Source organism: Alosa pseudoharengus, unplaced genomic scaffold, assembly GCF_046254945.1.
Source record: "Alosa pseudoharengus isolate Yale_2024_CS ecotype anadromous, Long Island Sound unplaced genomic scaffold, YU_APseudo_1.1 YU_APseudo_1.1_scf_16, whole genome shotgun sequence".
NCBI classification, from domain to species: Eukaryota; Metazoa; Chordata; class Actinopteri; order Clupeiformes; family Clupeidae; genus Alosa; species Alosa pseudoharengus.
In genome coordinates, this window is record NW_027468630.1 from 35619113 (window position 1) to 35635202 (window position 16090).

At 46.5% G+C, this 16090-nt stretch overlaps 1 protein-coding gene across 7 annotated transcripts in view; it reads right to left on the reverse strand.

Annotated features, from left to right (window-relative positions):
• sox6 (SRY-box transcription factor 6) overlaps positions 1-16090 on the reverse strand; it is a 166047-nt gene that overhangs the window by 51439 nt on the left and 98518 nt on the right. For all 7 annotated transcript variants that reach the window (XM_076287879.1, XM_076287876.1, XM_076287878.1 and 4 more), the window contains 2 exons: positions 15720-15895; positions 13395-13463 (listed from right to left, as the gene is read on the reverse strand). In XM_076287879.1, the coding sequence (XP_076143994.1) occupies positions 13395-13463; positions 15720-15895 (245 nt within the window). The remainder of the gene's footprint in view (positions 1-13394; positions 13464-15719; positions 15896-16090) is intronic.

Sequence of the window (16090 nt, forward strand, 5' to 3'; positions counted from 1 at the left end):
ACCTTCACTCACCCTTGCAATCCTCCTAACTCTGCCCCCCCCCCCCCCCCCCCCCACTATCCTTTCCTGGTGTCCAGCTAACCATAGAAACAGTCTGATCCTCACTGAGCATCACCTGGGACTGCTGCACACTTTTGCTTTTTCGAGAGGAGGAGAGTTGTTTTAACATGTCTAAATGCCTTCTGTGTTGGCAAGATCAGATAGAAGGAAGGGAGAGCTGGAGGGAGATGGGTGGGTCTGGGGGAGTCTGCTCCTTCTCTGACTCCTATTTGAACTGTATGCGTAAAGTTTGAAACACGTTCCACGAGCATAAGCTAGCAAATTTTACATTTCAGTTAGTATGTGTCTCCTTTCTGTCAGAGAGATACAGAAGATGACAAAGCAGTCTTTCCCAAAATTCAATTTCCAATTCAAGTCCTGATAATACTCACCAAACTGTTCGTCTTTATCCATTTTCAAAATGACAGAAGTGAAATCAACCGGAGCAAGTACACAATTGTACACATTCATACAAACTTTCACAAAGACAAAATACCCAGCCATACAGTACATCTACACACCCTCACTGTAGTGCACCCACACACACACACTCACACATACACGTGGCAACCTGACGACTAGAACAAGCTGCCGTGCAAACGCGACAGCCGCTACTGTGTGAACGCGGCGCACTGAGGCGAGAGCTTCCTGGAAGGCAACCAGGGGGAAAATCGCTGAATGGAACCACTTCTGGGCTTGTGCGTCTCTGTGTTACTTTGTTCTGGAGAGGTCATTTCATAAAACAATCCCAGCGATCCCCGAGCACACATTACTCCCACCTCGCAGGTCATTCATCAGCTAACCGCACTCCTTCATCCGTCTGCCTTTCGGCCTTAATCCCCCTCTCCCTAAACACACACATGCGCGCGCGCGCACACACAAACGCACACACCCATGGAGGGCCGTTATCAAAGTCACAGATATTCTGCTCCGCTGCTCGGCCACTCTGCTCCCTGATGACAATCAGCCATGTGGATCGATATGCCTGAGCCGGACTTTGATCCCGCGGCTCTGTGTTGACGCAGCGTGGGCATTAGGAGCGAGGCCTCCGCCTCCCCAGCACAGACTGGCTGCATTGTTCCCACCGGAGCGAAGGGAAAACAGGAGGGCCCTTCCACTGCCGCGTTACAGGTCAGGCACAAAGGGCCTTTGTCTGGTCATGGCTTTGACCGGAGAACTCTCCCCTCCTAACCCTCCCCATTCCTAACCCAAGGCTCAAGCACACACCTCAACCCCCCCCCCCTCAGTCCTAGGGCTTATCCACGGTAGGAAATGGCCATTTTACTGACAGGTAACAGATTAACATCTCTGCCTAAAGAGAGAAAGACAGAAAGAGAGGGAGGGAAAGAAATAGAGAAAGAGCGAGAGAGAGATGGAGGGAAGGAGGGATGATGGCAAAAGCAACAGTATTGCTAGAGTAGCTATTTAAGCAAACACTACACAACAACCTTGTTGAAGTGTAGCACCCCAAGGGCTCGCTGACAAAAGGGTGAGACTGTGGTGAGGAGGGGGAGCCAGTGTGGCGTGCTGCTATATCTGCCGCATGGGGGGCAAGGTGCACAGAAACCAGACACTCGGCGGAGGGCGGCCGTCTGGGGGAATAACCAATAGATGACTTCTTGTTACACTAATTCCTTACACAGTAAAACAAGCTCTCTTGGAAATGAGCCATTCCAATATGTCTATATTAAGTCTGGGGCTGTTAAAAAGCAGGGCAGGCCCCTTCCCCGGTGCTCTGCCCAGATCCTGCGGGCTGCTGAGCACTCTGCTGCAAACAGCCATATATATCACACAGCAGTTACCATTCTAGACAAGAGTCCTAAGTAAAGTACTAACTTCTATTGATCAGCGCCTCACTTTATATCTGGCTAAATTCACTTAATTTATTAGATCATTTTTATCACTGAGGGAGTTATAAAATGTGTCTGTTTAGAGAGAAACATCAAGGAGGCAACAAAATAGCCCAGCCCACTGAAGAATGTTGCTGATGTTGAGCAAATTAGGAAATTGATGAAGTCCAAAGGAGAGGGATGGGGGAGTTGGGGAGGGACTATTCTCTGGAGAACAGCGTCGAAATGTGATCACTGTAGATTCAACAGAAATGTGTACTTAAGGCACATTCTTGGAGAGCCTCAAAGACCTAAAATGTAATTTAAGATTGTAAATATTTCAGGCAATTAGGTTTGTATTGAATATAAAATATCAAAGATGGGGCCTAAGGCAGCACTCTTCATGAGCTTTTCATTTCCACACATACACAAACCACACAGTGCAGCATGATAGGGGCTACAGAGGCCCTCCTTTCTCTTTCTCTCTCTCTCTCTCTTCTCTTTCCATCCTCCTGTCTGTCATACCCTTCCATTATTGTTTGCTGGGAATACTCTTTAAAAGTTGGCATGTTTTCAGGCCGGGAAATCCTCTGAACATATGATCTGCACAGAAGCTTGTGCTCGGTGCACACACACACTCAGGAGTAGGGAAGGAAAACCATATTCTGGCAGGGTCTAGTCATAAAATTAAAAAGGTTTGCAGTAAACTGGCAAAATCCCTGGGGACTCCCTCAAACGGCATGGATAATGAGGAGAGGAGAGAATAGACATAAACAAACCCATGAGTATGTCTGGGCCCAGCATCCTCATACACATCCCTTCTACAACACAGGAAGGAATGGGGCACAGGCTGAAAAGCCTGCGACACACTACGGCACACGACACACACAGGGTGGATAAAGGAGTCCAGAGAGCTGTTTGACATGGGCACCCTTGCCACCCTGCAGATCATCACTGCCATATTCCATATTCCGACTGGTATCCTGGCATTAGTATGCCTGACCCTGGGGGGTTTCTGAGGATGACTTTATTTATGTCTTGTTCATTCATGACCCTACATGACAAGACAAGACAAGACTACATCACAAGACAACATGGTATTTTTCTTAGGAAGACTTCTGAAAATTATGTTATATAAAAGTAAAAAAGGCAAAATTATTTATAACTTCTATGATGGTATTCAATGTGTAGAATCCAAGATTTTTTATCTTCATAATATTTCTATATATAATCCCTAATTTACAAAAATAAATTTTTATCTGTTGAAAAACAACTTCCTTGTTTTGAAGTCTAAATTTGCGAGTACACACAACAATTGCCCCGTCTAAACATTGTAGAGACTGTCTAGGCTGGATCCTAATGAGAAAATGTTATGCATCTAATGCTGGAGCTAAGCAGCGGAGTCAGACCACCCATAATCTAATAATGCCATTGTCCAGAGTGTGGCTCAAGGAGCGCTTCCCCCTCTTCCTGCCCTCCGCGGATAGACTGGGCCACTGTCCTCACTATTGCCTCCCAGCTGCTGGGACTTGGAGAACAACAGAGGCTAGTCTGTTGTCCAGCAGAAAGCGGGATTGTTACGGAGCTGGGCATGGGGGGGAAGAGGGCTTTATTGCAGGCACATGAGTGTGTTGAGACTTTAAAACATGCTCAAATGTCATGTGCACACCCAATGACGGGCAAGAATAATTATGAAAAAAGAGAGGAAGAGAGAGGGAGAAAAAGAGAGAGAGAGATGGAGAGAGGGAGAGGGAGAAGTGAGAGAGAGAAAAAACAATTCTGAAAAACGGGTGCAGGACAAAACGGTCCATTCATTGTATTCCGTGGGGAATGCTTGGACTCTCCTCCGCCCCGAAAACAAAAAGGGCCTTTTTTTCGGCCGGGCTTGCATGGGCTGAATGCTTTGCTTTGCCACCCTGGCCCTAAGAAAACACGGGCCCCTTCTCTAACTGCCGGCTGGCCGCACACAGTAGTCCCCATTAACGGTTCTCCCTTCTCCCCTGCGTGTGTGTGTGCCCACTGCTAGGGCCGAGGGCCGCGGTGAAAAAAGCCAACGCAAAGACAAAACAGTTTGCTCAACATTAGCAGGGAAAACACTGGGCCGAGGCAGGAGGGAGAGGAAACTAAGTCAACATCACACTGGAGGATGTGTTCTCCGCCAACTGATATTTTTCCCTCTAGAACCACCGTACAATGAGAGCTAAGTATAGGGCCGCCTGCCTTGATCAGGGAGGGAATTGTGAGGCCTGATTGTGCAGGGGATCTGGAGTCTAAACAGGTGCCCACTGATGATATTCAAAGCATATTTAAAGAAGCTCACGCTCATTTTTCTTTTGCTCCAGTCACTGATGTGCCACTGATGTCTTTTCTATATGTTTTTGCTTTGCAGCGACAGCATAAGGGACCGATCCACCGATTGCTCTTATGTTGTACGCCGTGAGCTGATTTAGAAAAAAACAACAAAAAAAACATGCTCAATCATAATCGGCCGGTGCAATTTCCTTGATGCACAATTAGATGCGCAGAAAGTGCGGCTCACCTCATCTTGTGCATCATTAATTAGCGTTATCACCAGACCCGAACTGTGATGCAGCCTGCAGGCTCGTGGCATACATTACCAACTCCCAAAGCTTGTTTTCAATCCCCTCAGGTAGAGCGAGCGACTCAGGTGTGACCTAACACATTCATTCAACTGTTCATGTGACAGTCTCTTCTCAAATTGGAGCCTCTTCATTAGCGCAGCTTAACAGCAGAGGTGTTGGAACACAATGCAGAGCCACTGCCCTGGAGCTAATTACAATAACGAGAGAGAGAGACAGAGAGAGAGAGAGAGAGAGAGAGAGAGAGAGACCAAATGAGTGAGAGAGAGAGACTGAGAGAGAGCAGTAGGACATTGTGTGTAATTAACATTAATAATTGACCTGTGTTTGTCTATCAACCAGCACAGACACGTGTGTCATCCACATATGTTCAGCACAAGAGTGCCTTTGTGCCGGAGCTTTGCCCGATCTGTGGAACTCTACTGTATGAATGTACTTCGGCATGCAGAGACTCTCTCTCTCTCTCTCTCTCTCTCTCTTTCTCTCTCTTGGCCTGAGCATATGCACTTCAGCGTCTGCCAGAGCGAGTGGCTAAAGTGGCGGCCATCCACTCCGGCCTCGCTGATCTCTGTGATAAACACATCGCCCATTCAGAGAGAGAGAGAGAGAGAGAGAGAGAGAGAGAGAGAGAGGAGAGTGGAAAGTGAGAGAGAGCTAAAAGAGAGCCCTCTCCTCGGCCCGAGAGTGGACACTGAGCTACGGCAAGCTGAAAGGCACACAGCTGCTGCGTGATGCTATGCGCGGCAATCACCAGGCCGAGCGGTCGCGATTACCAGACGCCCCTCCGGGCATGAGCTGATGGGCATACCCACTCAGCCCCGGCTCCCTCCACTGTTTATATTCATGATGTATAAATTTGTTTAAACAGGCCGGCGACATTACCGCTCCCCCGTTCATCCACTTAGCTTAATTTCAAAACCATCACGACCGTTGCTGAGGTTGTATCTATCAAGCCCTTTTTTGTGCATCATTAAGTTTTAACATGAGCGGCGCCCCCCCGAAAGCTTTATTGTTCAAATTGCACATGACTTTATTTAACGTCAGCATTTCTTCTGCTTCCTGACAAGAAGTCACATTTCATAACTAATTAAATTGATCCCTCCCCCACCCCCAACCCCACACTCCCAACAGAGGCCACTAAATGGAATTATTTGTATCCAAGTGTCAATATATTAAATCAAAGGGGGCTAATGAGTCAGGTCACTGCTTTCTTTTATCTTCAGCCTCGCATGTAGGGATGCTCATCAGCTAACAGTCTCTTTAAATGGAGCTGGGTGGGAGAGAGAGAAAGAGAAAGAGAGAGAGAGAGAGAAAGAGAGAGAAAGCGAGACAGAGAGCAGGGCTGAGACGCTGTGGCTTCAGGCCAAGCCGATCTGATGAGACGGTTATGGCCCTGGAGGAGTAATGCAGCCACTGGTGGAGCAGCACCAACACCAGCAGCAGCAGCAGCCACCGCCGCCATACGCACGGAGGCAACAACATTCTCCCTTTATCATTTCCTGTTCTGAGGTTCTGTTGTGTTGTGAGGAGAGGATGGCATGGCGCTAATTGGGCCGCGTTGTGCATTCTTCTTAACAAAGCCAACATTTTTTTTTCTTTTTGTCTGCGCATAAATAAGACTCCCTCACATAAAAGTTCATTTGTGTTCGGGGGAAACAACAAAGAGAGCCTCTAACGAGAGACAAATTAGCAGGGCCAGCTTTGTTCAGCTACGCCTTCATCTGTTTAGTTTCAACTGAATAAAAGATTATTCACACATTTAGTGGATTTTTTTCTCCCATATTGCCCTTTTTCATTCCCCTAAACTGTGGATTAAATAACCTTTTAATCATTTGTTCATTAGATAAAACACTGAGTCAAACAGACCAAGTCTACAGAGAAAACGGCAATCATTAGTCTCTGCTTGGGCTTCGCAAAGTGGGGATTTGCAAAACAAAGAACATACACAAGAGTACAAATGGCCTCTATCAGTATGGACTTCATAAGAAGCAACCATCAGCACATGAAAGAAGAGACATTATAACACTGTTCTATGGATCAATATGGGAAGCACAAAAGTCTGAATCCTTAAATCCGAATACTGAATCAGTATGTCTTTGTAGTTTAATAACAAAAGAACCGTTTAACTATATATTCCCAATACTGAGAGATGTAATAAAACTCTAAAATGACATCAGTCCTTTAAAGTGGTCATGCAGCCATTATGACTAGCTGCAAGACAGCTAGATCAAAAAACAAGACAAAATTTAATTTTACACTGTAATTCAGAACAAAACAAATTTGAGATAATCTGATGTCTCCAAAACTGAAATGCAAACTGAATGTCATGTCATTAAAAGGGGAAAACAAGTCTACACTGGATCTGTGTGCCTCTATCAGTGTCCTGTGCGTATGTATACACAGAGTGTACATTTGAGACCTGACTGCTGTGATTAACCCTTAAGAATAGCTCCACTCTAAGGGTATTCCTTCTTCACTTCAGAAAAAGAGGGAGAAGAGAAAGAAAGAACGAGAGAGAGGAGAGAGAGAAAGAAAGAGAGAGAGAATGCTGCCTAGTCTGTGTGCTCTGGGGAAACGGCACACATATGAGAGATATCAGGGCCCCACAGAGCACAGACATGCCACAGACATATGCCTGTCAGTCCACAGGAACAAAGCCCACCCCAGGGGCCCTCCGCTATGCACCTCCGGCTGCCCTGGCTCCTGTTAACAATGCCCAGCCATGGCAGATAACTAGACATCAACACACACACACACACACACACACACACACACACACACACACACACACACACACACACACACACACACACACACACACACACACACACACACACACACACACACAATGTATATATATATATATACACATGTCATTCTGTCAGTGTGTCATTGTGGTGCATCATATGTGTGTGTGTGCATGAGTGTGTAGGGTCGGAATTGAGGTGGTTAGCCTCTCTGCCGTGTAATTAAATTGTATTTTTAATCTGTGAGGCCCTGTAGAACTATTATCATTTAACCCGTAGAAATCCCCCCGCTGTTCCCCACACCATTCAAAACCACATGTGAGGAAACCTTTGGCTCTTTGAAGTGCACACTGACAGCATTTGCTGTTTTCTACAACCGGTCAGGAATGTGGTGGCCATACTGTGTATGTGGAGACTATTCTCCGGAGGTTCCAATCAAAAAAAATAGAAAAATTATCATTAATAAATAAAACACTTCAAATCACTCATAGCTGTAATGAGTGGCAGTAATCATAGCAGTGATGAAGACAAATATATATTTATAAAATCAACATTAAAAAACGAAATTCCTGCATTATAACTAAGTAAATCAAGACGAACAGAATAATAGTTAGATGAATAAGTGTACATCATCAACACTTGCTGGGCACAATAATAAACTCTGTAAGAGTGTTGCTTTCAAAGAGACTGGAAAAGATAGACACAGGGGTACAGCTATGGGGAGGGAAATGGATCTGGCTAAGGGGAGAGGGAGAGAGAGAGAGAGAGGAGGGAGGGAGTGAGTGAGAGAGAGAGAGAGGGAGAGGGATGTGTTTGTGTGTGCGTCTGTGAATGTGAATGTGTGTGTGTGTGTGTGTGTGTGTGTGTGTGTGTGTGTGTGTGTGTGTGTGTGTGTGTGTGTGTGAGCCAAGGGTGGGGGCAGGGAACAGCCTGGGTCATCCAACCAGTGGTGGTGGGGAAAGGAGAAGGAGAGGAGCGGAGACGAGAGGAGAAGGGGATAAGGGAAGGGGAGGGGGCCACCGGAAGACAGCCACGTGGAGGTCTCTCACAGGGGCAGGGAGAGGAAAGGCAGTTCGGGGTTAGATAAGTGGAACCAGACCTTTACAATGACAGACTGTTTAAAGCTGCATAATTAAAACACACAGGCTCCAAAACACAAGGCAACAATGACCCCAGTGAGGGAAAAAAAACTGTCTACTAATGAACAATGCCCCCTTTCTGAGATCTTTTTCTTCTTCTTTCAAAAATGACTGTGATCTTATAGTTATGTTTGATGTAGGAAATGATATGCTGGGGCTAATAATAGACATTATATGAAGCCTTGGAGTGTCATAAAGAAATTATTTTATCAAATGGTTTCTGTTTCATCTCAAGACTTCCAATCCTCAAAGACAAAGTTCACACTGACCTTTGAGAGAATAATTCTCTCTCTCTCTCTCACTCTCTCTCTCTCTCTCTCTCTCTTTGGTGTGTGTGTGCGTGTGTGAGTGTGTCTATGTCTCTGTGTGTGTGCACGTGTTTGTGTGTGTATGTCGTTCCAGAGATTTTTTTCTCCTGTTGGTGTGATGTATGTCATCTCGACACATAACTCATGCGCCAACCTCCTTTTGCAGCACAACCTGGCACTGAGCCAAAGGTGTGTGTGTGTGTGTGTGTGTGTGTGTGTGTGTGTGTGTGTGTGTGTGTGTGTATGTGTGTGTGTGTGCATGCTCACGTCGGGTTCGGATACCTTGTGAAAAGCACAGGCACTTACACCTGTCCAGACACACAGCTCAGACCCAGGTTGGCCACTTGTGTCCGACACAGACCTGTCTGGCATCAGTATCAGAACTGCTGGCTACTGGGCAGTGCAGCCCAGTGCACAACTACCCTCCTCCTCAATCAATCAGCTCACTCCGCTGTCCAGTGGAGTCTACTGAAGATACAGCAGCTCAAAGCAGCAGTGATGGTGATGGTGTTTAGTCCAAATACGGGCATGGGCATTTTAACTGATTTTTCCTTATCTCAGAAAATTCATGGATATGCCTCTTTGGTTCAAGTATTGCCTTGGAGAAACAAATGAAAAGAATTAAATGCAATCTATCAGGATTATGCAACTGCTTGGAAAAAAGGAATGTGTTGTGCCAAAGACGTCTCAGTAGCGTTTTATGAACTCATTTCATAGACTGCTGCTCATGTTGCTAGCATATGCCATGCAGCCATCTCCCCCTCTATAATTAGAAAAGCTCTATGTGAGGGTCGGTTACCACTACCGACGCTAAAATAAGCCCGATTTTTCTTTTTCTTTTTTTGCTATCGAGAGAAATATATGTTTTAAAACATGGGAGGAACTGTCAAGGAGAAGCGGGCCCTTTGGTAAGACGCCCAATCGAGTGCCGAGCCGTTCCGCTTGATTGATGCGGAGGCTAAACAAGACAGGAACAACAGAGCTCTGCTTAGCGTCTATTTTTGCCTTTCTGTTAAAGTCAGTGGCTTTACATGGTCTTATTTGCTCGGCTTTACGGCGCTTATATAAGGAGCCCATTTTCTGAGACAGATCAGATTTAGCCCAACATTTGCTTTTAATTGTCACAAGCCTCTTGTTCAATCCCTAATGGTGCTTTAAGTTTATACTTGAATCACATAACAGTAATCCTCTCCAAGGGCAGAATTAGTTGCAGTATGAAATTTAACAAGAGGCAACAGCTAAAGGAATTACAAAAAAAGGAAAAAAAGAGGGATGGAGGAGGAGGAGGAGGAGGGGGGAAAAAACCTTGGGCTTTAACTTCTGATAAGCTCCTAACGCTGTAATCAAAACATCTGCAAGTGACATTGTAATCCCGAAGGACAAAGACTCAATCTTTCTCTCGCCTCTTTGTGTAAATGTGAAAGGATGAAAAGGAGAGAGGCCATTCAAAAGAGGCTCGATTTGATGGAGCGTTGTTCCCTGACCTCTCTCTGTGTCTCTCTTTCCCTCCTCTCGTGTGCTCTCTCTCGCTGTTTTCTCTCTGTTGCTAAGTCTCTCTCTCTCTCTTTCTCTCTCTCACTCTTTCTGTTTCTCACTCTCCTTCACTCTGTCTGCTTCAATCCCTCCCTCTGGGTCCCTTTCAAAGAAAGCCAGAGTGCTGTGTATGCCAGCAGGGGTGTTGGGTTTCAACCCTGTCGGCCCGCTTTACAGCATGCATGGATGTGATCAGTTACATCATCAATAATGGCAAGGGGGGGGAGGGAGTGTGTTTATGTGTGTGAGTGTGTGTGTGTGTGTGTGGGGGGGGGGGGGGGGGGGGGGGGGCACTTCCCCTAAGCCAAAACAGTAGCTCTTTGATGCCGTTCTCTTTTTAACAAGCGGCACACTCTTCACACTAACAGTAGGGCAACCTGATCCGGGCCGTGGTTTTACCAATCTGCTTAAAGATGCCGACACAAACACTGCAACGCAATGTTTGGAGCACAAATGAAGCCAAAGCTGTCGTGTTTTAAGAGCATGGAGGGCATCTTTTTTTTTCTTTTTTTAAAGGCTGCTCTGCACTAATGAAAGCTGGGTGGCACTGCAGTGTTGCCACCTTAGTGTGGCGTCCGTGCATGCATTCCTTGGGCCTGAGCACTGGGCCTGGAAGCCAACGGAGGAAAAGTGGGTCACGAGACGAAGATGTGTAATGAAAGCAGAGGGAAAAAAGAAGCCTGCTAGGATAAACATGCGATAATCTGAGTGAGGAAAGTGATTTTTCTCTTTCCTTCCTTTTAATACATCCAAATCTTGCTGTAGTTGTAGTCGCTGTGGCTCTTTTCTGAACTGTACTTGCTTATGTCCTTGTTAAACAATTTGGTGAACATGCTCTGCTTTGTTTTGCTGTGTACATGAAGCTCAAATCCATCAGACTTTATGATTACAGAAGAAGACAGCCGTAGTCATCTTGTTGTGTTTCTAACTCCATGTTCAGCGTGATGCTACTGACCTAAGATAGAACAGGGTGAACCCAGCAACCCAAATAGAGTCTGTCTCTTCACACTCACTGCATACGACCTCTCCTCTCCTACCCACACACATCCAAGCCTCACAAGCCTGTTTCTATGCCAACAATTTCCAATAGCAGGCTCTTACTCTAGCCACACTAGTCCAAAGACCTGTCCATTCCGCATGCCTCCTCATACCCCTGCAGCATGTACTGCACAGAGGGTCACCTCTTTCAGTCGGCAAAGTGCTACACAGAGAGTCCTTTCTCCAGGGAAGTACACTTGACAAGGGCTCTAAAGCTGGCCGCTAAAGTGTGCTGTTGTGCCCAAATCGCTGTAAATCAGCATAGCTTTGCTTTGCGTATACACAGAGAGTGGCTGAAGGGAAGAGGGTCAGAGGAGGCCTGGGTGGATGAGACTGATGCTGTGTGTGTGTGTGTGTGTGTGTGTGTGTATGTGCCTGTGGAATGGAGAGCCACTTGGTTGAGGAGTTGGTAGAAAAATAAAAATAAAAACTTGTCAGAACTTCAGAACTGATGGCTTGTTTGTTTGTTAACTGGGGGGGGGGGGGTTGTTGAAAGTGTAGCGAGTAGCTGGGTGGGCTAGTGCTAGTGCTGCCCACTCATACTGATCTGACCTGCCTGCTGACGTGCCTGTGTGCTGGAGAGGCAGAGGAGGCAAGGTGGAGGAGAGCAGTACCTGTCTCCGCTGGGCGTGAGAGCAAAGGGAAAAAAAGCAGAAAGAGGGAGGGATACAGAGAGAAGGAGAGGGAGGGCGAGAAAACAGAGAGGAGGAGAGACACAGAGGGAGAGAGAGAGAAAAGAGGGCTTCTGTTGGCACGAGGCACGGCCCACGCCCTTGGCTTTCAAGCGGGGGCGATGTGTGTAGTGACCTTGACCACTGCCCACTGCCTAGCACTGTGGCAGCTTGTATACATCCACCACTCCACCTGGGTGGTCCACTAGCCTTCCTAGCTGGAACATCAAACACACACACACACACACACACACACACACACACACACACACACACACACATCCATACACACATCCACCAACAAACCCCCACACTGGTACTCATTCTTCTTCTCCTTAGCCTCCATCTCCTCCTGTTTTCCTTTTTTCTGTGCAAATATGTCATGTTTATTTATGGCGCCCTTGTTAAATTTCTCTTCATTTGGGCCTCGTGTGAATCCCACTGTTCCCTCCCTCTCCATTTCCATTTCAGCTCCCATAATTACTTATGTGAAAGAAAAACAGAGAGCACAATCTACTTCAGAGAGGCGCGGCCATTGAAAATGACAGCACAGTACACATGTACAGTAGACTACTACACCGGGATAATCGCTTTAAAGCTCTTCGGTAAATATTAAACAGACCTATTCTTAAGTGCACCTTTAATGTCCACCTTTTGCAAAATCCCTCAAATTTTCTCAAGATGGATGGATAAATATTTGTGGAGGGGCATGATTTGCGTAGTGATTCATCAACATGCAAACTTTTCAAACAGTCGGTCAGCGGCGAGTGGACGGATGATGGAGGGGACCTCTTTTATCCCGCCTGGTAAACAATGCGGCTGCACCAGTAGCGGCCTCACTGTCAACAGTCCTGGCCTGGCGTGTCACTCATTTCAGAGGCAGTCTTCATCCTTCATCCTGCCTTCAGAGGCAGTCGTGGCCTGCACCCTCAGGCACTTCTCCACCAACATGAAAACATGCTCCGCTAGCTGTTCTTGCTTTTCTTTTTCCCCACCAACTCCCTCTGCACTATTCTAATTAGGAAGTGCTAATTATTCCACTTCATTCATACCTCACCCAATTATAATCAGCCAATTATCATGCTCCTGAATGGTGACTGTAATATTTATAATGAGAGATGTGTGTGTGTGTGTGTGTGTGTGTGTGTGGGGGGGGGGGGGGTTGGGGGGAGGAAAGTGCAACAAAAAGAGGCCAACAGAGGAAAATAGCAAATGACACAGAAACAGAGCAGGAAAGTTGGGAGCTTGGGTTTTTTTTTCTCTGCAGACTCTAAAGTTCAAGTGTCCCAGATGGGTATCTAAGTGTTTTTCTTTGCTACTACTGTGAAATATTTGATATGTGGGGTTTACATGCAACCCCTGAAAGAAGGTCTACTGTTCATGATTACACTAGAATATGGTCATGGTAGTTGTATGCGTATGTATGTGTGTGTGTGTGTGTGTGTGTGTGTGTGTGTGTATGGGGTGGGACACATGAGCACATTGCTGACCTGAATCTGCTGCTGGAGAAGATTGATTTTGTGCTGCTGCTGCAGAAGTTGCTGCTGTTGTCTTGCAATCTGCGAACAGAAGAGAAAAGCAGATCACATCAAATCACATCCCATCCTTATCACTGGGCAGACACAGACAGACCAAGGGAGAGGAGAGATCCACCGAACAAAACCAACCATGCACATTTCCTTTCCTCTGCAACGCTCACATTCAGTTGATGTTTTTCGGGAGAGGAGGAGAAGGGGGACCCTTGGCCGACCAAACCTGTTTTCTTCACAAGAATCCACAATGCTATCCGGGCCGGTCATGTTACAAAGGGCACACCAACGTGTGTAAACAGGCTTTGTGCAGTTTTAAAGCACAAACTCCCTGACCTCTGGGGCCCTGCATGCTGAACAAAGCATACGTGCTGTAATCGGCTGGTTAACACATCAATGGTGAGAGGCAGCCTGCACGATGTTCACAGTCGTGTGGGTTGGAAAAATGGTTATCACCCAGATCCACAGAGAGGAAGAGAGAGGGAGGGAGGGAGGATGGGAGAAAGAAAGAGGGAGGAAGAGAGGGAGAGAAGGAGAGAGAGAGCGTGCAAAGTAAAGAATCTGTGAAGGAGAATGTGTGAGAATGTAAGGGAGTACATGAAGAGAACCGTCTGCTGCTCTGAACCTCCTGACTATGATCAATGCATTATCAGAGCACGCATAGCAGAACAACAGGAAGTCCAGGAATCTAGGCTCGACTATGTGTGTGTGTGTGTGTGTGTGTGTGTGTGTGTGTGTGTGTGTGTGTGTGTGTGTGTGTGTGTGTGTGCGTGTGCGTGTGTGTGTGTGTGTGCGTGTCGGTGCATGTGGATGTGCGTGTGCCTCTGTGTGGAGGTGTGAGAGGGGACAGGAAAAGAGGGCTTGGCACCGTGTTTATGGATGAGCGCCATGGCGGAGACTGCCGAGGGTGGGTGTGGCATGTCAGGCTTTGGGACCCCCCTCACACACACACACACACACACACACACACACACACACACACACACACACACACACACACACACACACACACACACACACACACACACACACACACAGCTCCGGTACCCCCACCCTCCAGTGAGTGCTCCTCCAGTCTCTGCCTCTCGCCTCACTAAGCATGACAACCTAGTTTTAAGTGTCATTTAATTTTCATTTTCAAATATAATTACAAAGTGTTCACTGTTAGATAGCGCTCGTCTGCAAATGTGTCAGGATTAATTTGTGCTGGCTTCTTCACGAGTGTCAACAGTTAATTACGGTGTCGTGTCTGAATGACTAAATGACATTCGAACTTCAGGCAGGCTTTGCTTCACACACCTCTCTCCTGCCTGCCATTTTATTTTGCCATTACAGGGGTGAGCCTACCTACTATAGTATTTCATTCTCTCACTATTGCTGTCTTTTTACACACACACACTCACACAAACACCCATACCCACACACACATACATACAGACAACCATAAAATCAAACTAAATATTAAATATGCACAATCACTATTAAAAACCTAAGAAAAACAATTCTACAGGATGGATTTTGTCTTCCTGATGGTCCGTGTCAGGTAAATATCAGGGGTTTGCCACTGCGACACCGATCAGCCTGGATTATTTATCGAATGCAATTAGACAAGGCTGGTAATAGAAACATTACCGATGTGGACATATCTCTCTGTTATTCATTTTCAGACATTAAAGCAGTTCATGGACTGTGCTAATTTGCTGATTTGTACAATATGGCTCATTTACCTGATTTGTGCTAGTGCTTTAACTGCTGGGATTGATCTAACAAGAATCTAATAGAGGGGCCATCCACATTTATTTTATGCTGCATCTATATCACAGACACCGTAAAAACACTAAAAGGACACGAGTTGTTGAAACAACCAACCATTTCCTACTTTATGGTAGCATGAAATGAAATAGCTTTGACATTATAAAAATATCTGTCTTTTTTTCGCTGGGTTCCCAAATGGATGCCGATTTCTCCAGTCACTTATCGCAACCCGACTGTGTGTTTGAGAGGCCTGAGGTAAGACCTCATGGTGCAAGAGAAATGATATGTCTCCAGGGGGGGAAGTGTGACACAGAGGTGGAACAGGTGAGAACCAAATAGACAGACACACCGAGAGCAGATACAGAGATACAGACAGCAGAAGTCACCTCACATAACGTATGCCAAATGGCCCCTTTCCCCACACATATTTTCCCACTATCTAAATACACAGTGAAATGCACACCTTCACACACACACACACACACACACACACACACACGTTGACACACACACACACACGTTGACACACACCTGTTCCTGCTGCTGGCGGGCCAGTTCCATTTGCTGGCGCTGCTTCTCCATCTGTGAGGCGGCCAGTTTCTTCTGCTCGTCATGGGCAGCCAGGAGCTGCTCGCGCAGGCTGATCAGCTGGGTGATCATGGTGGAGAGCTGACGCTCCTTCTCCGCAAGGCTCTCAGGGGTACCTGCTGCAGAGCACACACACACACACACACACACACACACACACAGGGGAGAGGGAGATCAGTCACACACCTGCTCGCATGAACACACATGCCTCCCCCTTAGCCACATCAAGCACAGCACATGTGCTCCTCAGTGAGTTTATGTACTAACACAGGCCTGGAATTATGTTATTTAACCTCAGAACTGCTACAATGAAA